The 23001-nt window shown below is 36.1% G+C and overlaps 1 protein-coding gene across 3 annotated transcripts in view; it reads left to right on the top strand.

Annotated features, from left to right (window-relative positions):
* LOC150080663 (myotubularin-related protein 10) overlaps positions 1-23001 on the top strand; it is a 240041-nt gene that overhangs the window by 202057 nt on the left and 14983 nt on the right. For 2 of the 3 annotated variants that reach the window (XM_090381920.1, XM_090381922.1), the window contains exons 11-12: positions 3556-3705; positions 18206-18378. In XM_090381920.1, coding sequence (XP_090238046.1) covers positions 3556-3705; positions 18206-18378 — 323 coding nt within the window. The remainder of the gene's footprint in view (positions 1-3555; positions 3706-18205; positions 18379-23001) is intronic. The other variant, XM_090381921.1, reaches the window with a different exon arrangement.

Genomic DNA, 23001 nt, shown 5'->3' on the forward strand with positions numbered 1-23001 from the left:
AGCCTTTCAAATTATTCTGGATAACCGATGTGCTACTGTAATAGTAATAGAGGCATGTGATACAAGAAAGCAAACATATGAGCTTATGAAGCATCGGCCAAAAAAAAACAATTTCACACAACCATTCCCTCTAAAAGTTTGTCCAGTTCCTCCTTGAATTTATTTAAGCTATCAACTTCCACAACAGATGGAAGTTTGTTCCAGAAATTAACCACCCACTGGCTAAAGGCAAATTTCCGCACATCTATTCTACGACTGTCTTTCCTCGATTTGAATTTATGCCCCCTCAGGTTTGTAATCTGAGCAAGCAGAAGAATCCCATCAGAATTCAGCATGCTCAACCCATTCAAGGCCTTATACACTGCAATCAGATCACCTCATGGCTGCCTAGTCTCTATCTGCTGCAATTTGCAGAACTTAAGCCTTTCTTGGTTAGAGGATCCCTTCGTTCCCCTCACGAAGTACACAGTACTCAAGTAGACCTGTACACAGTACTGAAGGCGTGGCCTGACCATTACCTTATACAAAGGGATAATTACCTCCCTTTCCCTGCTATAAAAATTCCTGTATATCATTGACAATACCCCATGACCTGCTCTGGCAGCCTGTCTGCATTGCTCAGAAAACTTATGTGAAAACTAATGATCAAGGTTGTCATATGCTTTTTCATAGTCAATAAACGTGGTGCTATTTTTCCTTAATCCAATTATGCTTAGTAATATGAAGGTTTAGTAATATTATTAAAGTAGAGCATATTTTAAATGCAGTATTCTATTGCCAACAACCCATTGTTTTCATTAAACCTATTAATAAATTTTATATTTGGTCTTTTAAGAGTATAAAGATTTATGAAATATAATAAGAATAAATAATAACATGTTTTATATATTAACATTTTCAAAACCATCTTGATTGAAATGCACTATTTCAAAATCTTGAGTTTTTTTGAGAATGTAACTATACACTTTTCTTCAAGTTTTTTGGAAAGCAAGTGGCATCTCACCGATGGTACAAGCTCACTTTGAAACGATGAAGCAAAAATATCACTCATCATGACTTTGTAGAATCAGTACTTTTATTCATTGATTGATGTGGATTCTTTCTAATATTAAGAGTATTTTATGTTTTCCCTCTGCATTTCATATTAAATATATTACAATTAAGACAATATTTAAAAATAACTAAATGCACAAGGCATAATACGTTAAAAGTTAAGAGTTTATCTATATAATATCAGTGTCACCATAGACAACTCTTAAGAAACTATGAAGTGGTTGTTGTAGTAGGCATCCTTTGCTCTGTTTCTGATATTGTGCTCTTCCTTCACGACAAGTTGCCATGATATTGCACTAACTTGAATAAGTAACGCTTCACTAATAGAAAAGACTATTGTTACTTATTCTCAGTGAGTACTACCACCTAGACGGCACCGTTTCAAGGCTATTGGCCTATCATCAGTGGATGGGCAGGTACCCTGGTATTGCAAACCTGACGACCCAGTTGTGAAAACAACTGGGTCATTATGTTTGCAATATCATCATATTGGCCTGGTGCTTGCAAGCACCAGGCCAATTGTTGGAAAGGAAATTTCCAACAATTGGCCAGGGAAATTGTTGTTATTCTCATCTATTCTCATTCTTCCCCTGATATTAGCACAATTTTATTAATATGCAAACTCCATTTTTGCAAACATGGTATGTCATACTATTTTTACAAATATTATAATAATATTTATTTTTCTTCTATTTTTTAACTGTTCTATTGAAATAATAAAATATCTTATAAATTAAAGCAGTTGAAGTACAAAGTTTCGATGCAGCAACTGAGATATTCATTTTATCTTTGTAATTTTTTTATCTTTAAATTTCCTTGACTGTTCCTTTGAACATCTTAATCCGGCATTGGTAGCACCCCAGGTGGCTAACGTGGTATCTGACAGGTGCCAATTTGCTTTTTTAATTTGTGGAAAAAGGGGTTCCTAAATTCAATCAGATGTAAAATTATTTCTCAATGGCTTCCATATGAATGATCCGACGTATCCACGATTGGCAGTCAGGATCTCCCAACCCGACTACCAACACATCAAACCACCACTGCATAACCCTGAGAGTCAGAAGCCATCTTGTCTAATAATAATATCATTAAAACCATTAAAATAATCACGGCATATAAAAGTTAAAAATCTTAAATTAGCTAAAATAATTCAACCCAATTTTGAATAACATCTTCCTTAAAGCTGACTGGGGGAAAAGCCCTGGTCAGCTTTAGGAAGAAAAGTTATTCAAAATTGGGTTGAATTATTTCAGTTAATTTGAAGATTTTAACTTGTATATGCCGTGATCATTTTAATAGTTTTAATGATTTTATAATTAGACAAAGATGTCTTCTGACTCTCAGGGTTTATGTAATGGTGGTTTGATGTGTTGGTGGCTGGGTTGGGAGATCTTGACTGTCAATCGCAGATACGTCAGACCATTCATATGTCTGCAAGGGAAGGAAGCCATTGAGAAATAATTTTACGTCTGATTGAATTTAGGAGGGTGTTGTAGTGACGCATTCTACAAAAAAAGCATTGAGGTAAATTCCTCTTTATTTCTATGTATTAATATAAATGTAGAACTCATTGAGCATTATAGCTCTGTTTTATTTATCCTAATAGGCATAAAATATAAACATGAATCTATTAGTCTCTTCCATTTTCCAATTTAAAAGTACAAGTTTGTGGAACCTTAAACTCAGAAATATGCACATATTTCTGTTTATTTATGTTTACAGATACTTCAAAAAAAAATTGAAATATATGCAGGTTGTTTTGATAAAAAGCAGTGGGGATTTGTCTCACTTATTTTTAGGTTTAAGCTATTTGTTGTCTTCACCTGGACCTTTTTTTTTTTTTTTGCTGTTTGGGCTGAAAATTTGAATTGGCTGTTAAAATTGTATCGAGTATTACCATTTAGATTTTATGATTTCTGAATTAATATTTTGCCTAATCAGTGCTTTTTTTCTCAATCAATGTTTTCTTCCATCTTCAGTTTAAAACCTCATCACTGTCCTTCTGAAATGAACATAAACTAATTTTATTTGAAGAAAAACAAAACAAACACAGCAGTTGTGGACGTGATCTTTGCTCTCCAATACACGGCTTTTGGCAGTTTTTCACACCATTGTGTTAATATTGTTGTTGTTTCAACTAAAAGTTTACAATCTTTTCAGACACTGATGATGTTTTTAGAATAAATTGGGAAACAACTTTCCCATTTAAAAAAAAAATTGATTAGGAAAAATTTTAATTTAGAAATCATAAAATCTAAATGGTAGTGCGTAGCCAAATTTTAACATCAAATTCAAAAAAACTTTAAGCCAAAATATGACAAAGCCCAGACAACAAACTGCCTAAACTCAAAAAAGTTAGATAGACCCATTGCCTTTTAAATGAAGTGTGTGTGAGAGCGAGTGAGCATATGTGTCTGTGTGACTTATTATCATTATGTTATCTTATGTTTGCCACAAATCAGGGCCACGATATCATTTTATATACAAGTATATTACTTCCAGGTAACCCCCATGAATATTGGGAACAGGACAGCCATTACTCTGGTAGTCTTGAATCAAGTAGATGGCTCCATCATGTTTCTTCATGTCTTCAGCTTGCCCTTAATGTAGCATATACATTGCAGCATGAAAAAGAAACAGTAGTATTGAAAGGTATGTGGAAGACTTATAGGAAACATTTTGGATGAGAATCATTAATGATAAGACTTCCTTTTCCAATAAACAATACACAAACTCTTAAAAGAAGGTGAATACATTATGAAATTGTAATCATTGCAAAATTAAAATGACTGAGATTGGTCAACAGGAATTGGTAATAAACTTGCCAAAATACCAGGAATAAATACAATGTACAAATCCATTTCAAAAGCAATAAACTTAATGGTTCTCAGATCTTAAAATTTAATTCAGGATAAAAGAATATGCCTACAAAACCAGGTTTGACAACTTGGATTCAGACATTGTCAACCATTTGGTAGGAGAGGTACAGTCTTTCAGTCTTCATGATCTAAAATTTTTTTAGCTTGGAGCATTACCACAGGAGAGGAGGAATAAGAAGTAGTAACTGCCATGAGTAAGAATAGGGAGAAGTAACCACCTGCTATCTGCCCAGGTTATCGAGGCCATGTTGCATCTTAATATCCTTTCCTGAAATTGAAATCCGTTCTTTTGCTTCTAACACCTGTGACCTCTCTTCGTTGTCCAATGGAGAACTGCATGATCACTTCCTACAAAGTGTTCCTGTACTGTCAGTCCCATGATGCTATCTGCTATCCCTAACATGCTGATATAAATAAAAATTGCCTGGCTGACTTAAATTTTGTTCCCATGGCAACTTCCCCTCCCACTTGCACTAATCAGTAAGGGGTAAATTGAAATCACTCACAAGATGACATTTGCATTTGCCCATTCCATCCACATACAGAAGCTCTCATCATAATCTTCTGGTCTGTAGTATATACATCCACTCTCTTTTTCCTTTTGCTTTCAAATATCTCACACCACACAGATTCTGTGTTGGCATGCATAATTTTCAAATCTGGGAACTTTTAGTTTCAGTAGTGATAAAATAGTGAAAGAAGTTGTTCTTATATGGCATTAGCCATAATAAAATAAAATAAATCGTTGCCAATCCCTTCTAATAATTTGTCCAGCCCTTTAAATTTATTCAAACTACCCCACACCAGCAGAAAATTTATTCCGATAATCAGTTACTCTTTTGAGCTGAAAGCAAGTGCCCTTGTACCTGCCGCCTCTGTAGCCAGGTGGGCAGGAGCAGCAGTGCGTAGCACACACTTCTTGATTAGACCGGGGTTCGAGCCCGTGACCACTAAATACGGGGGATGCGGAAAGGTCAGGGAATGACCACCGCATATCCCCAGAGCAATATGGCCTTAGTTGCTAATGCTCCCAAAAAACAACAAAAACAGCCCCTGTATACCTGTCCTACAACTATCCTTCTCCTGTATTCCCTTTCTTGGATGACACATGTGTTATCTGAGGAAGAGTAAAGATGCCATCAGCATTTAGTTTGCTCATCCCATTTATAACCATTGTGCTCTGGTTGCTCTGATAAAAAGCATGATTCTCTGCTCTCTCCTGTCTTGCTAATCTTTCTTAAATATGTTATATGTGCTATAGTGAAATCCCATTGTTCCTTATTTATGGGTGACGACAAATTTCTTCAGCCTTGTTATGTAAGAAAATAGTGTATTACTTGGATGCTGCAAGTTAACAAGGCCTGTCCTCACTAGTGAAGGTCCTGAAGACAGCATTAAAATTATCTTGTTTTTATAATCACTTCCTTCAATCTCTTTATGTCAAACTGATCGTGGCTTTAAACTATATTGGGTGGTTTAATGATAAATATGTAACATGTACTTCGAATTTGAAGTGTTATTTAGTATTACATATTAGTAGTTGCAAATGATGTAAGGAAGCAAGCTCTTGTAGTATCAGCCAAAAAAAGTGGGGGGGGACCTACCCACCTCATCTGTCCATTCCTCTAATAATTTTTCCAACTCTTCCTTAAATCTATTCAAACTATCACTTCCACAACACTAGGCAAAAGTCCACTCCAACAATCAATAACTTTCTGGCTGAGATCGAACTTTCACACATCCATCCTGCAGCCATTCCCCTTCAATTCATCATGGCCCAACCACTGCCCTACACACTCTTGTCCCTGTCACAGAATTCTGATACATCACTGACAGAACCCTATGAGCTACTCCAACTGCCTGTCTATACCTCAAGTCCTCTCCACCACTCTGAGCATGATGCCACCATATGCATATATGTGGACAGCAGATTGTGTAAGCACTGGGAAAACAATAGAATTGATAGTAAAATTCTGTTATAATGAACAACTTCACAGACAAATAGTGGGCTGGCAATTTAGAATGTCTTATGGGCTTTTCCTATTATCCATCAAACTCATTGTTTGGCAGCTGAATCAGTAGTAAAACATTCCTAAATTTATTGGATGACTCTGCTTTCTGCACAACATGTTAAAGAGGCAACAAAAGAAAGCAGTATTCTTGATGTGGTTATCTATAGTGATTCCTCATCCATTAAGAATCATCAAGCAAAGGTGACACCTTTTGTTTTTGTGAAAGTGGTTATAATGGGTTTGGATATTTTTAAATTCTTTTCAACAGGACAAACTGATGTGAAAATATGTATTTATGGTTTAGAACAAAACAGATAACAGAATAACTGATGAGCTTAATGGCAGAATGCGTGAGATAATTATGAGATGTGGAAATAAAGTTCATGAACTGGTAAAGAAAGGAGCTCAAAAATGATTTTATTTTTATTCAAAGTAATCACCACCTGATTGAATGCACTTATTACACCATTATAAAAGTTTTTGAAAAGAATATCATCTCTTTGGATGGCTTGTCCAAAGAGATGATATTCATTTTGGTGGTTACATTTTTCTTTATATCCTCAACATCCCAAAATCTCTTTTCTTTGATGGCAGTTTTCACCTTGGGAAAGAGGAAGAAATCTACCGGTGCTAGATCAGGAGAGTAGGGTGGTTGATCTCTACAATCCATTTTTCATCAGAAATGGCTTCCTAGAAAGTACAGAATGTGTGGGTATTGTCATGCAACAAGAACCAGTTGCCTTTCTCTTGAAATTGCAGCCTCACCAGGGAAATGCACTTTAATAGTCTTTGAAGGACCTGTACATAGAATGCAGCATTGGCTCTCTCCCTTTCAGTAATAATTACAGAAGCCATATGCCATTAAGAACATATATCACAAGGAAATGCAGGGATAATGGGCTGGCCAGTCTAATAGAGCAGAAAAAGACACTATGGGAAAGTTATAGTGAAGAAAAGTACTGAAGCCTGCAACAGCTACAAGTTTATCTTTAATAGAACTACAGATAAGGTTAGAGGCCAAGGCTGAGTATGAGAAAGTGTTGGCTAAGAGAGCAAAGAATGGGGACAAAGAGTCAGATGAATTGAATAGGTACTTTGCATCAGTCTTTGCTGACAAAAGACCCTTTATACTGAAGAGAGGCTGTGCTAGAAAGGCTTAGTCATATGAAATTAGTTATTTTGAAATTACAGATGATTGTTTGTTAAAAAAAAGTTTTGAGCCCAAAATCAAGAAAGGTCCCTGAAGCTGATGGCTCATACCCAATAATTGAGAGGAAGGCAGCAAGAGAGTATATTGAACCATTGAGGTTAATTATGAGGGCATCTTTGGGCTTGGGAGAATTCTTTTGGATTGGAGAAGTGCAAAACTATATTGCCAATACATAAAGATGGTTCTAAGTGTGAAGTTGGTAACTACAAACTGGTTAATATGACTTCAGAGTTAAGAAAAATCTTAGTGGCAGTGATTAAGAGTGCAGTTCAGGGACGTTTAGATAGATATGGCATTCTGAACGATGTTCAGCATGGTTTTGTTAAGGGAAAATCATGTTTAACTAACATAATAAGCTATTTTGACACAGTTACTCATGAGCTAGATGTAGAGAACAATTAAACAGTTTATTTGGATTTAAGAAAGGCATTTGACTCAGTCCCTCGTGAAAGTTGCTTAAAAGCTGGAACATGTTAGAATTACTGGAAAAATTCTAAGATGGTTGCAGGGTGGCTGTAGGGCAGAAGACAGAGGGTTGTGATTAATCAATATTCTTCAGATGGGTGTACCATCAAAAGTAGGGTCTGCCAAGGATCACTTCTTGGACCAGTGTTGCTTCTGATTTTCATAAATGACATCGACAAAGCGGTAAACGGTGTGATGTCAAAATTTGTAGATGACATGAAGATTTGAAGAGTCATTAATGATTAGTGCCTAGTAGCACTCCTTCAGGATGAGTTGAACATGCTTCAAGAATGGTCAGAGAAGTGGCAACCATGTTTTAATGTAGCAAAATGGAAGGTCTTGCACTTGGAGAATTGCAACCCCAAAATAAATTATACACTTGGTGGGATTGAATCAAAAACAATAGAAAAAGAAATGGATCTCTGAGTCATGATATAGGCAGGTATAAAGTTTCTTGAAAAGTGTAAACAGGTGGGTAGGAAAACCCTTGGTGTCCTATTGATGATTTATTGAACAGTAACCTGTAGGGATGGGAAGGTCATAATCCCACTATATAAAGCAATTGTAAGACTGCATTTGGAATACTGTGCTCAAGTATGGAGACCTCATCTAAAAAAAAAAAAGACATTGAGCTACTTGAAAGGGTCCAAAGATGGAAAACTTGCAAAGAGTCCAAAGATGAAAACTTGCAACAAAAAAGACTTCAGTGATGTTGGCTATGAAGCTTGCCAACCAGGCATCTTAGAGGGGAACTGAATGAAGTTTATAAGGCTCTGAGAGCAATTAGTAAAATGAATGAAGATTGAATTTTCACTGTTATAGAAAATTCCAAAATTAGGGCCATAAAATTCAAATTACAGGGAAAGAGATTTAGACCTGATTGTTGAAAGCTTTTGTTTAGCCAGTGAGTTGACTACTGGAACAAGTCAACTTGACCACCTGTGAAGTTGCCTTCACAGGTGGTCAAGCTGACAGTTTGAAGGTCAGCTAGATAGTTCCCTATGTGAGGGTGGGAGGGAAGCACATAATTTCTATTTTCTTATCTACTTTTTCATTTTTCTTTTTTTTTGATTGGTGCAGGAAAAGCCTGTGGCTTCCTTGCACTATATAGCTAATACCAATAACTTCGTGTACAAATTCCTCATGAATCACACCTGTTTGTCAAAAAACACAATCAGCATTGTCTTGATCCTGGACTTCTGTAAGCAAAACTTTTTGGCCCTGGTGATGATTTTGAAATCCACTACATGCTCTGACTATTCGTATCCAACACTCATCTCCAGTGACAACACAGCTGAGCAAATTTGGATTGTCTTAACCAGTCTGGATGAAATCTTCGCATGATGACACACTTCATTGCTTCTATTCATCCATGAGGCTGTGCGATGCGCATTTTGTATAGACCTTCCTTTTCCCTAAATCTTGCAGAATTTGATGAATCATCTTATTCATATCCAGCTCTTATTATTATTATTATTATTATTATTATTATTATTACTACTAGCCATATAGTGCAAGGAAGCCTGAGACTTATGCTGCACCAGCTAAAAAAAATTTCCAAGTTACCCTGAGAGAGAGAGAGAGAGAGAGAGAGAGAGAGAGAGAGAGAGAGAGAGAGAGAGAGAGAGAGAGAGAGAGAGAGAGAGAGAGAGAGAGAGAAGTACAAGGGGATCACCAAGAAAGAGAAGAATGATGATGTCCAGCTCAGGACCCTGGGTGTGCCAAGCCCATACTCACCAGATGCGAGCCCCTGGAGTTAAAGCAACATTCTGGCCCGCATTTTTGTTCTTAACCATCGTTCTGAGGGTAAAACAATTTCCCAAACATTTGCAACTATGCCCTCATTTCAAGAGTTTGACGGACTCCCACTTCTTGGATCATCACAATCATCCTCATGTCTGTCTTTGAACTGCTTATACCATTCAAACACACTGAAATCCACTTCTTGAAAACTTAATGTTTTGTCACCATAAACAGTTTTTAACATTTCATAGAGTTTTTAAAGTTTCTATTGCAGATTTTCCCAGTGGCACAGTGAATGAATGTTAGATTTTTCTTTAAAGAAAAATTTGATATTCTTTTGTTGCTTCATTGCAAAATCATGACATGGAACCAGTGTTGAATCCAGGGGGGTGACTGGGGTTGAGTTTCACCCCCAGTGGAATAAAATCCCCCTTGGTGAAAAATAGTAATTTTATTTTATAAAACACGAATTCAATAAATTTATGTCAAATAAACACAACATGAAAAATCACATCAACTAAGCATGGTACACAGCGAAAATAAATCACTAAAATTCATAGGACAGGAAATTTTCAAAATAATTAAATGGGCAATATTTCTGGCTGCACAAATTTTAACTAAAAGGCACTGTTTCAAGTGTCTGCATTTTCGTTTTATGGTTTTCAGGTTCCCTTCCTTTTTTCACACAAACCATCTCTTAATAGTTTTTCACTTGCGACTAATTCTTTGTTTGTATATCGCAAACAAGATTGCAGGCCACAAGTAGGTTTGCCTGAATTGGTTCCTGACAGATGCTATTGTAATTATAAAGTGTCCTGCAGCTTTCAGGGACAGGCTAAATGTCTTGACAGAGAGGAAAGTCTACTGCAGCCACTAATTCAATCATCAGCAGTTTTGCTTTATGGTTTTCACATTCCCTTTATTTGTTTTTTTTCACAGCAAGAGTACTTGTAGCTAATTCTTCCTTTGTGTACTGTGAACAAGTTGGTTTGGTCGCAGTCTATAAACAATACATTTTATAACATTTTTATTATATATACATCTGTGATGTAATATTGCAAGATTGTACGAAGATAAGCTTATAGGGCCTGAATGAGTTATCAGAAAAATTAATAAATTATGTGTTTTATACACATGCAAAGAAGAATAAGATTATTACAATATGGTACTTGCATGTTTGATTATAATTTTTGTTTTTTTTTTGTTTTGTTTTTTTCTGAATTTTAATCATTGATTTTCATATTATTAAACTGTGATTATTATCAGTAATGTGATTTTTGTGAACTGACTATTAATATTTAGATGTTAAATAATAAATATTTCCTTTTGTTTCCTATTTTGTTTTCTCATATTCTCTTATTATAACATTCATAAATATGCATAATCTGTATATTTATATTTATGCATAAATATAAATATACAGATTATGCATAAATATAAATATACAGGTGTTTGTAACATATATTGTAAATATTAAATAATTATAAAAAATCTACACTTATACTACATGTACCCTCAGAAGTTTACATTCTTTCCCCCTGGTGCATGTACCCTTGAAGTTTGCATCCCCCCCCCCCCCGGGTCTGGATTCAACATTGAATGGAATGCTAACACTACTAACTGATTGTTACTTCTAACGCTGTTAGCTTGTTGAACATTCTCTGTATCACCATAGTGTTACAGGATCTAAAAGTTTCATACCTATTAAGAAATATTGTTCAATGTTTAGGCCTAAATGGCTGTCAAATGAACTAATGAGACTCGTGGCAGAGAAGAAAAATGCATGGGAGGCATATAAATTATCAGGCAACACAGAAGCCTATGGCAGATATAAGCTAGTCTGTAATCAAGTCACAAAGGAGGTTAGGCAGGTGAAATCAGATTATGAGAAATCTTTAGCAAAGGATGCTAAGAAAAACAGCAAGGATTTCTTTACTTATATAAACTCTAAAAGGAAGGGGATGAATCTGATTGGTCCACTTGATATCGATGGTTCGATTGTTGATCATCCTGCTCAAATAGCAAACAAACTAAATGTGTATTTCGCATCTATATTCACACATGAGGAGTTATTAAGGTTATAAAATGCCAGAAGGTTTTCAAATTTTAACAAGGGTGCTAATGATTTTGTAATAACTGAGGACAAAGTGGAGGAGAAATTGTTGAAGTTAAACATAAGAAAGGCACCTGGGGTGGATGGGATCTATCCAGTTATATTAAAGGAGGCAGCAAAGGAAGTAAGCAAACCCTTAGCCATAATTATGAGAGCATCCTTGGATTCAGGTGGGCAGGAGCAGCAGTGCGTAGCACACGCTTCTTAATTAGACTGGAGTTCGAGCCCGTGACCACCAAATACGGAGGATGCTGAAAGGTCAGGAAATGACCACCACATATTCCCGGAGCAATATGGCCTTAGTTGCTAATGCTCCTAAAAAACCAAATAACAACAACAACCTTGGATTCAGGGGAGATCCCCACGGACTGGAGATGTGCAAATGTATCCCCATTCACAAAGAGGGGGATCGAAGGATGACACGAGTAATTACAGACCAGTTAGTTTAACTTCTGTTCCAGGTAAAATAATGGAGTCGCTGGTTAAAGATGCATTGCAGGATCATCTAGACAAGACTGCAGCAGTAATTCAGACACAGCATGGGTTTGTTAAGGAAAAGTCTTGTCTGACAAAGTTGATTGGTTATTATGATGTGGTTACAAAGGAACTGGATGCAAAAAATAATTTTGTTATCATATACTTGGATTTCAGGAAAGCTTTTGACACTGTTGCGCATGGAAGACTACTGTACAAATTGGAGCAGAATGGTATTAAGGGTAAGTTGCTACAATGGATAAAAGGATGGTTGAGTGGGAAAAGAGAGAGGGGTGGTAATCAATGGGTGCTGCTTTTCTTGGACTAATGTTATTAGTGGTATCCCACAGGGTTCGGTGTTGGGTCCACTGTTGTTTTGTGTATTTATCAGTGATATTGATGAAGGTATATCAGGCTTAGTGTCGAAGTTTACAGATGATACAAAGGTTGGCAGGGTTTGTTAATGACAGTAATGGCAGTGTGTTACTGCAACAGGATCTAGAAAATTTGGGCAGATGGGCTGAGAAGTGGCAACTGAAGTTTAACCTTGACAAATGCAAAGTACCACATATGGGTAGAAGTAACCCCAGAGAAATGTACCAACTGTGTAGTATTACACTTAAGGTGGTGGAAAATGAAAAAGACCTGGGAGTAATTGTGCAGTCAGATATGAAGTCTGAGCAATGCAGACAGGCTGCCAGGGCTGGTCATGGGGTTTTGTCAATGATATATAGGAATTTTGCTTGCAGGGAAAAGGAGGTGATTGTCCCTCTGTATATGGCAGTGGTCAGGCCATGCCTTGAGTACTGCGTACAGGTCTGGAGGCCTCATTTTTGGAAGGATGTAGATTTGGGGGGGGGGGTCAGTTGTCGTCCAAATCACAGCCATATGAGATGTACAGCTTGTTTGATATTTGAAGAGCTGTCAGGAATGGTACATAATATTGCCAACGGAATGTCTTTGTGTGCTCAATGTAAGGAGTGCGAGGATATTAGGTGTCAACTCAGCATTGTTTAGGGCCTTTATGACAGCTTGAAGGAATTGAATCGGGATGCTCATCAAGCTCTCATCCCACATCAACGCCAGAACTCACTCTTGTGCATCAGGCAACACAGCAGCAATCTTCAAGGCAGAATGCACTGGTCCTACAGGAGCTAGTTAATGTTGGTGACTCAATTCTCAGGGAAAGGGGAAATATATTGTGCAAGGATAGGTGGAATAGGACCAGCATATATCTGCCAAGGGGGGGTCAGTTGTCATCCAAATCACAGCCTTATGAGATATACAGCTTGTTTGATATTTGAAGAGCTGTCAGGAATGGTGCATAATATTGCCAAAGGAATGTCTTTGTGTGCTCAATGTAAGGAGTGCGAGGATATTAGGTGTCAACTCAGCATTGTTAGGGCCTTTATGACAGCTTGAAGGAATTGAATCAGGATGCTCATCAAGCTCTCATCCCACATCAACGCCAGAACTCACTCTTGTGCATCAGGCAACACAGCAGCAATCTTCAAGGCAGAATGCACTGGTCCTACAGGAGCTAGTTAACTAGCTCCTACAGGAGCTAGTTAATGTTGGTGACTCAATTCTCAGGGAAAGGGGAAATATATTGTGCAAGGATAGGTGGAATAGGACCAGCATATATCTGCCAAGGGCAAAAGTTGCTGATATTGTAGAGTAGATATATTCTTTTAAGGGCACCAAATGTGATATTGTTGTACATGTTGCACTTTTTTTTTTTTTTTTTTTATATACAGTAATACCCTGAAGTTACGCGATAGGTGGGTCCGAAGAAAATCACGTAAGTCGAATTCGCGTAAGTCGGGGTACAACTTTGCATATAAATAAATATAAATTTTGCTTAATTGGGACCAAGGACTAACAAAACTAGTTTAGAAGAAAAATATTAATAAAATTGCAGTTCTTTATACATATTAATTCAAAATATGTATTAAAAAAACAAATGACTTACGTAAAAAAAGTTATTTCGATGTCGATGGCTTCATAAAATCTAACAAATTCGTCTGACGACACAGCGCCTTCTTTTTTTCACGCAGAATTTCGTCGTAGCAAGCTAATAATTTTTTTATTCCTTGCTTTGTAGCTATAACGTGTTCTTTGTTGGAGTCTGTTTTCTAAAATTTTTAAGCCCTTTACAATTGAGCCCTTTTCAATTTTCAACCTGTCAAGTTTGCAATTGTCATGTGCTTTTCGCCGTTGCTTCATTTAGGCCTGTAGCACGTGCAATATCACATGGTCTTTCATTTCGCTCAAAGCGTTTCACAATTTCATATTTTTTCTCTGTCGACAGAGGTAGACTGGCCATAAGCCTTACTGGGGAACCCCTGTGGGCCAGTGTGATTTTGGCCATAAACCATAGTATGAGGCCACTATAAATTTTCCCGGGTAAGAATTTTTGATCAAGTCCGCCTCTGTTTATCGATAATTGCTTTTCTTTTTCTCTCTGAATCTGCAGTGTCTTCACCAGGACGCTTCCTTTTCACACCTTTTAATTAAGTATTGTACTCATTTTTAGGGAATAAAGCACAATTACAAAACGAGGAGGCACGCTTGATACGCATAAACAAAGCTGCGCTCATGTAGCAACTGAATAAACAACACCATAAAGGCAGAGATACACTATTAACACCTCACATTTCTAGGGGTTACTACCATAAAACAATAAAAATCCAGTTGTGTTTCTGCTAGTGAAATCTGTTATAAACTGGTAGTAAACTCGATATAATTGCATTTGCGATTATACCGATAGCTGGAATTGTGTTGGTTTTTACGTTATTATGGTGAAATGTGTTTCCCCTTCACTGATATAAAAAACATAAAAGCAGCAAAGTTGAATTTTGTTCATCTTTCACTCTCATTCTCCGCCGTCGCACCGTATATCGATAACATAATGAAAAACAACCTTGAAGATAGTGGGAGGCAGCGTTGCCAAACGAAAAAATCAAGAACCGCGTAACTCCGAATTCGCGTAAGGCAGGGTATTACTGTATATAAATCCCAAACACGAGAGGTATTAGAACCTATAGTACTTAGTACCATGCTTGGGTTGGAGGTTGAGAAGATGAAAGAAGATATTTGTTGACATTCGGCTTGAACTTCTGTAGACTGTAATTTTCAGGAAATACGTATGAAGGAAGGTTGTTCCGGAAAACGGCAGTTGAATGAATAAACGAAAAAGATGAAAAGTTGGTTCTGTGAGTTTGAAGTTGGACAGTAAATGGATTTTGGCTGGTGGCGGCATGTGTTCAGACTGTTTTGAAAGAGAGAGCGGGAATTATAGAAGCCAGTTCAGAAGAACAGTGCCCATGGAAGTATCTGTAGAAGAGGCACACAGTAGAAACAGTACGTCTATGAGACGGCGAATGAGAGACTCTGTTAGAGATGAATCATTAATTAACCAAACTGCCCTCTTCTGAATGGAATCAAGAAGCCTGAGAGAGGTTTTGGGGACACCAACCCAGATGTGGGAACAATATTGCATGGCAGGGCGGATTTGCAATTTATACAGAGTGAGCAGCTGTTTGGAAGAAAAGTAACGCTGAGAGCAAAAGAGAAAACCAAGTTTTTTAGATGGAGGAAGCAATATTTGTAATGTGCTTGTGCCAAGAGAGATTAGAAGTCAGGGTAATCTCCAAAAGAGATATATCATTTTGCCTAGAAATCGGAGTGTCAGTAAAGGTAAGCATAGGAGCAGAAGAATCCTTTTTGCGAGATATAAGACAAGACTGAGTTTTAGGAGGGTTGAAATCAACTAAGTTGTCTTTGCCCTACTGGAGAATTACCTGAAGATCGGCATTTAAGGAATTGGCAGCAGATTTTCGAGAAGTTGAAGCTGATTGAACAGGGCAAGGTTTCTCAAAATGGAAAGTGGAATGCAATGTGCTATCATCGGCAAAACTATGGATAGGATTTCCAGTCAATGGAAGAAGGTCATTAATATACAAGAGGAAAAGAGTGGGGGAAAGAACTGAACCTTGGGGTACAACGGTATTAGTGGAGAAGTTAGAAGACAGAGAGCCATCTACCACCCTCAGTGAGCGATCAGAGAGAAAACTGGATAACCAATTACAAAAAACAGTTGGCAAACCATAAGAAGGAAGCTTGTTTAGAAAACCTTTATGAAACGATCGAAAGCCTTTGAGATGTCAAGAGCAACTGCTTGTGTTTCACCGAACGTTTCCATTGAATTAGTCCATAAATGGGTAACATAAGCCAGAATATCACCAGTGCATCGACACTGATGGAATCCATACTAGCGATCGTTGATCAGACGGAAGGTAACTAGTAAAAGTTTATTTACTAGTAAAATTAACTAGTAAATTTAATACGATCGAGGGGCCTGAAACATAGACAATTCGTTAATTTTCTTCAAGATATTGAATCCGAGTACACAGATATTCCTTATCATAGCCAAATTCGATGGCTTACCTTAGGAAAAGTTCTTTGGCGAGTATGGGATCTTAAAGGTGACATCGTTCTATTTTTAAAACGGAAAAATATTATGGACTTTCCCGAATTAACTGATAATAACTGGATTTGTGAATTTGCGTTTACCCTGAACATCGTGACACACTTAAATACTTTCAACACTGTGTTACAAGGGGAAAATTTATACGCCCATGATATGCTAAAAGGTTTGAATGGATTTCAATTAAAACTCCAGTTGTTCCTTCGACATTTCTTGATTAACAAGGTAGACCACTTCCCAACCATGAAGTTGCTGAAGATTCCAGAAAGTAAATTTGAAAAATATTGCGAAATTATCAACGCTTTGGATGGCGACTTTTCACGAAGATTTTCAAAAAATTGACAAGTTTGGCAATAGTGCGTGACCCATATTCAATAGAAATTGATAGTGCACCGAGTGAACCACAACTTCAGATTATAGATATGCAGTGTGATACTGATTTAAGGGAATTGCACCGTCGTGAGGAAATCTGTAAATTTTACAATACTCTTAATTCGGACAAATTCAACGAACTTAAAAGGTTTTGCCCGAAAAATGTTGGTTATTTTTGGATCAACCTACATATGTGAACAAACATTTTCCATCGTGAATCTAAATAAAAATTCTTTACAATCAAGCATCACAGATGAACATTTACAAGCAGTTTTAAGAATCTCAACTACAAAATTAACACCCGAAATTAAAAAAAATTTAAAAGATGTAAAACAGTTCCATTTATCTCATTAAATTCTTGGTTGTTAGAGAATAATTTTTTTTTATGTTATATTTCTTCTTCATGATAACAAATAATATATATCTAAAAATGGTATTTTACGTGCGGCCCGCCTTCTTTTTGAATTCCTAATGTGCCCCTTCAGCCAAAAAGTTTGCCCAGGCCTGCTCTAGAGTTACTGCTACCCATATGCAGTACTTTGCATTTGTCAATGTTAAACTTCAGTTGCCACTTCTCAGCCCATCTACCTAACTTTTCTAGATCCTGTTGCAGTAGCATACTGCCATTGTCTTCACCATCCCTTTATCCTTAGCAGCAACTTTCCCTTAATGCGACACTCCTCCAATTTGTACAGCAGTCTTTTACGTGCAACAGTATCAAAAGCTTTCCTAAAATTCAAGTATATGATATCAAAATTATTTTTTTCATCTAGTTCCTTTGTGACCACATCGTAGTATCCAATCAAATTGGTCAGACAAGATTTTCCCTTAACAAACCCATGCTCTGTCTCTAAAACTGTAATTGCAGTCTTGTCTAGATTCTGTATTACTTCTTTAACCAGCTACTCCATTATTTTCTGTGGAACAGAGGTTAAAGTGAAAGGTCTACAATTACTCGAGTTGCCCTTTGTGAATTGGAGATACATTTGCTCATCTCCTGTCCGTGGGGACCTCCCCTGAATCCAAGGATGCTGTCATTATGTCTAAGGGTTTGCCTGCCTACTTTTTTTTTGCCTCCCTTAATATAACTGGATAGATCTGATCCACCCCAGGTGCCTTTCTTATGTTTAACTTCACCAGTTTCTCTTCCAGTCTAAAAGTTAAGACCTTAAATGAAGTCCTAACTTTTACTAAGATTTTGTGTTTAGTTTTTTAAGATGTTAGCATATTACTTGTATTGTTTTATATATTGTATTTTTCTCATGAATCTGATCTTTAATTTTGTTTTGGTTGCATCCTGTTCATTTTATTGTTCAGTATTCATTAACACTTAACAGAATTAATTTGTCTTTTGTATAAATTATAAATCAATTTTATAATATATGCATAAAACAGAGACAGGAGACAGAGACCTGAACTGTGTTATATCAAGTTTGGTGCAGATAATACTTGATCCATACTGTCGAACACAGAAAGGATTTGAAACACTAATTCAAAAAGAATGGGTTGCCATGGGTCATCCATTTTCTGAAAGACTAAGGCATATTACTGGATGTGAAACAGAAGAGGTAAAAATTATTTAAATAAAGTGTGTATTTTTCACTTATCAGTATATATAAGTTAGACTTCTATATACTTTTATGACTTTTATTTCGTTTGGTAAAAAAAAACCATACTTTTAAAATGTTCACTGCATCATGACACAAAAATGATCATGGAATTTTAATCCACTTGGAAAGAAAACCACCATCAAACTTTTTTACCAATTTGACAGAAGAAAAATTGTATATTTTTGTCAAGAAACCTTTACCACCAGCTAACTAATTCAGCCACAGTGAGAAGAAAGCTATGACTTGAAAAAGTGTCCTCCCCATCCAGATTGACTCGATCCTGCCATCAAGCCAACAGTAAAAGTTTTAAAGCCCAACTAAATATTGCATACTTGCAAATATATGGTGCCATTTCTCCAACTCGCACATTATTTTTTTAATATGTTAACCACCATGAGACATGATAGTCATGTCTTAGCCCTTTTTGGCTTGAAAAGCCTTGGGATCCACCTGCTATATCAAGCACCATTTATTTTGTTTGAGCTCTGCAAGACAACAGGTGCTTCTCGCTGCACATTGTATTGTAGAGATGTTTCAATAGGTGGCTTGAGGAAATGAAGCTACCTGCCTCAAATATGATTTTTATGATTTTATCCTGGTGTTACATGAAATTGTTTAATAAATAGTGAGACTTAAGCTAAGCTATACGTACGATATAGTGAGACTTAGTTAATTTAACGCAATTTTGTTGGGTTTTTTTTATTATATTCTAGAAAAAAAACTATGCAAGGTTTTAAAAATACAGTAATGCAATTATAATAAAGCATATTTTGAATTGATAAGAAAAAAAAAAACTCATATAACAGAGAAAAATTTTAAATAAATTTATAAAAAATATATGACCAACTAAATATTCAAATTATGGTTACATTCATATGAACTTTTACATAGGAAAATTTTAAATGTAATAATGGTGTTAAGCAAGTCAAGGCTTTATATTTGTGCACTGAGATAGGGCTTACAGCTTTTGCTTGCCATTGTATCATGTGAATGTTTCAAGCCAGTGGCCTAAAGAGTTCAAATATTATCTCATACTGTAGTTACATTTTCTACATAAGTTAACATAAATGTGAACAAATGGTATGAGACGAACAGTATGAGATGCACAAATGGCTGTCAGATGGCCAGAGGTGAGATGTTTTTTTACAATTGAGTCTCTCACAAAAAAAAAAAAAAAAAAAACCCATAGATTAAGTGCACACCTTATTAAGTGCACACCTTATTATTATTATGGTTAGGCACCATAATAATAATAAGGTATGTGATTATTCAGATTACCAGATAAATTTCACGATTTTCAAATGCCGGATTTGAAGAATGTTCATTTTATTTGTATCAATTGATCACCTACCTCAAATATAAGGTAGGTGACCAATTGATACAAATTGTTACAAAAAGTTAACACTACTTTTGGACATGATTTTCAGTATTGACAAACTGAAACTATCCACTTGCTAAGTTTTTTTTTTTTTCTCCTAAGATCCATATTGCTTGAACAGTGATCTCCTCTGCTGTCTTTGTACAGGGAACAGGACAAATAACTCATGACAGTAATGTATTAGATATTTTATTGCATTTTGGTTCTTGGTGCTGTATTTTATAATATTGCATGTGCAAACATAGCAGATCAGTTTCATGTTCTCTGATTTTGTGGATCAGTACATCAAATGCATGGGGTTTACATTTTCCTTAAATAGTTCTCACATTTTCAGCACATGGACGGTAGACATGTGGGGCCCATGATTTTGTCTAGGTCATAAATTCTAACAAAAATTAATGCAGTATGCATTCCTGTAAAAGTGAATTATTCTTTGCTTCTGATTTTGTGGTGTAAAATTTCCACAGGTGTATCAAAAGGAATCAGGCTTGCTGACACACAAACAAAGTGACCTTATCTGAAAAGAATATGTTACATTAATATTAAGTACACATCTATCATTGATATGTGTATAAATTAGCAATTAAAAGACCTACAATCGAAACCACTTTTCTTTCATTACCATAAAATACAATTTATTATATATTCTATACATTAGTTGAGTGTGCTATCTCAAATTTAATGCGGGTTTTTTTTTTTTTTTTGTTAATTGTGACATATAGGGAAAAAAACCTGAATGTGATTTTCAGTAATCCCATCCCTTCTCCATATCTCTCTTATCCTCAGCCCTCCACTTGATCTCCTCCATATACACTATACCCTCTCAATTCATCTGTCATAGTTCTCCCCCCCCCCTCACTTTTTCTTTCATTATATCCTTCATAATCCCCCACTTTGCAACACATGTCCAGTCCAATTTTCTTCAGCCTTCTGATTATTTCAGTTAAGCACCTCTTCTCACCCACTCTTCTCAAAACTTCCTGATTTCTCACGTTATCAACGAATTTATTTCCTTATATCAATTCCTAATCTCCACATAATATTCTTTGCTTCCCAAAAGCCTTTTTCCAATTTTTATTCTTAATTCTCTGCTGTTCATTGCTTTTTCCATCACTAAACTTCCCAAATAGCTGCCTTTTCTATTTCTTTCCTATTTCTGTGTTTTTAACTCATTATTTATTTCCATCACAATTTGCCTTTATCCTATTTTATTAAACACCTCCTTTACCATTTCTTGTACATATACATTAAATAAAGCCAGGGACAGAAAACACCTCCATCTCACACCTCTTCCTATCTCTACGTTTTCAGTACCACCTTGTCCTAAGTATTACTTTTTATCCCCAAAATAATCTGCTTTGAGTGTACAGTCTGACCTCAATTAACGCGATTAATTCGTCCCGCGAGTGCATCACGCAAAATGGAAACACGTTAATTGAATATAATAATCAATAGGAAAAATTATAATTGGTCCTTGACCTTCAGGAATGTCCATAAAGAATTTTAAAAATACCTTTTTAACTGTATACTATGTAAAAGATAATGAAAATAATTATGAAATTAAATGTTTATTGCATAAAACAGCTGTTCCCAAACTGTGCGCTGCGAAATATTTTAAATTTTCGAGGGAAACACAGCGATACTCGACATCTGTTGGACACCGCGCAAACTACTAGCTCGAGATAGTTCACAGTTTCAACATTTCTTATTAAGTTATTTGGGCCTAACTACTTAATAAAAGGAACTGTTAGGTATTTCTTTTGGTCTGGATGTGCCATGAAAAAATTACTGAGACACTAAGGGCACCATAAACCGAGAAAGTTTTAGTACCTCTGACATAAAATACACAATGAAGAAACAATTTGTTATGGAAATAATTGAACAAAGTCGTTTGAACAGTGTTGACTTTCTCTTTTCATCAATCAATTTCCAATAGCCAACAACAATCTTCTCTGGTCCTAGCGAAATAAATATTACAGAGAACCTCAAACAAAAGGTTTGAGGTTCTCTGCGGTACGAAAGATTTCATCTAGCTGTTTTATCGCTATCTCCTTTGCGGTAACATTTTCATCTGGCTCATTTAAAAATTAGAATGCAAGTCTGCATTGACCTTATTAGCGGGAGACAAGCAAGTAACACGTCTTCATCCAATGGTTGATAGAACACACTGAGGCGGGCAGCAAGCAAATGTTTGTTTATTGCCTGTCCGACGCGCGGTAAGCTTAATGCGCGATTCAAATCTTTTTCAACTATCACATTTCAACGATCTTTTTTTTTTTTTTTGTTTATCACATAAACAAAAAAAAAAAATCACTTTAACTGTAAATTTGCATTGTGTAAAGTGAAAAGTGGTGTAATTTTTTCAAATAGCAGTAACTGAAAAACGCATAATTGAACTCGCGTTAGGCAAGGCTTGGCTGTATTCAGTAATTTAACCCAGTATACCTAATCAAAAGATTTAAATCTATAAAACACATACATACATATTTGTTCACTTACAGATGTCTATGTCAACATTGAGCATCATGCCTAGTTAATTCCTTGTCTATTCCCCCTCCCCAAAACCAAACTGTCCTTCTCCAGTGTTTTTTACCATTCTCCTCTTTAACATTCGAAGTAGTTTCTTTGCTGCATGCATTACCAAACTTATAGTTCTCAAATATTTACATTTCATTGCATGGCTTTTCTTTTTTATGGATTCATTACTGTAGTCCAAAAATCTTCTGGGCATTCCCCTTGCTCTTATATTAACTTATATAATTCTGCTTATTCCCCTAAGTCCACATCCCCTAGTAACCTTATAAGCTTTATAGAACTAATATGTTGTGTAGTATAATAAAAACTGTACAGAGAAATAGTGTTGGAACTTGTTGATTGGTCAGTCACCCAGCAGCAAGATTTTGTGGATTTATTGGATAACTGTTTTCTAGAGCACTAGAGCAACATGTTAGATAAGCAACAAGAAGATGCATTACCCTTAATCTGATTATCAGCAGTGATTCTTCATGCATTAAGAACCTGCAGGTAAAAGATCTCTGGGTGGCACTAGTAACAGTGCATTTTGGATTTACATAAAGATGTAACTACCATGGAGGATAAAGGAAGGGGATTTTGCTCTCATAAAGGTAACTACAATGGGACAGCTGATGATGTTACCATCAGCAAATTCTAAATGGGAAGCATTCAAGGAATTAATCACAGAA

The sequence above is a fragment of the Mastigoproctus giganteus genome, chromosome 9 (genome assembly GCF_048544385.1).
Source record: "Mastigoproctus giganteus isolate SK-2022 chromosome 9, ASM4854438v1, whole genome shotgun sequence".
NCBI lineage: Eukaryota > Metazoa > Arthropoda > Arachnida > Uropygi > Thelyphonidae > Mastigoproctus > Mastigoproctus giganteus.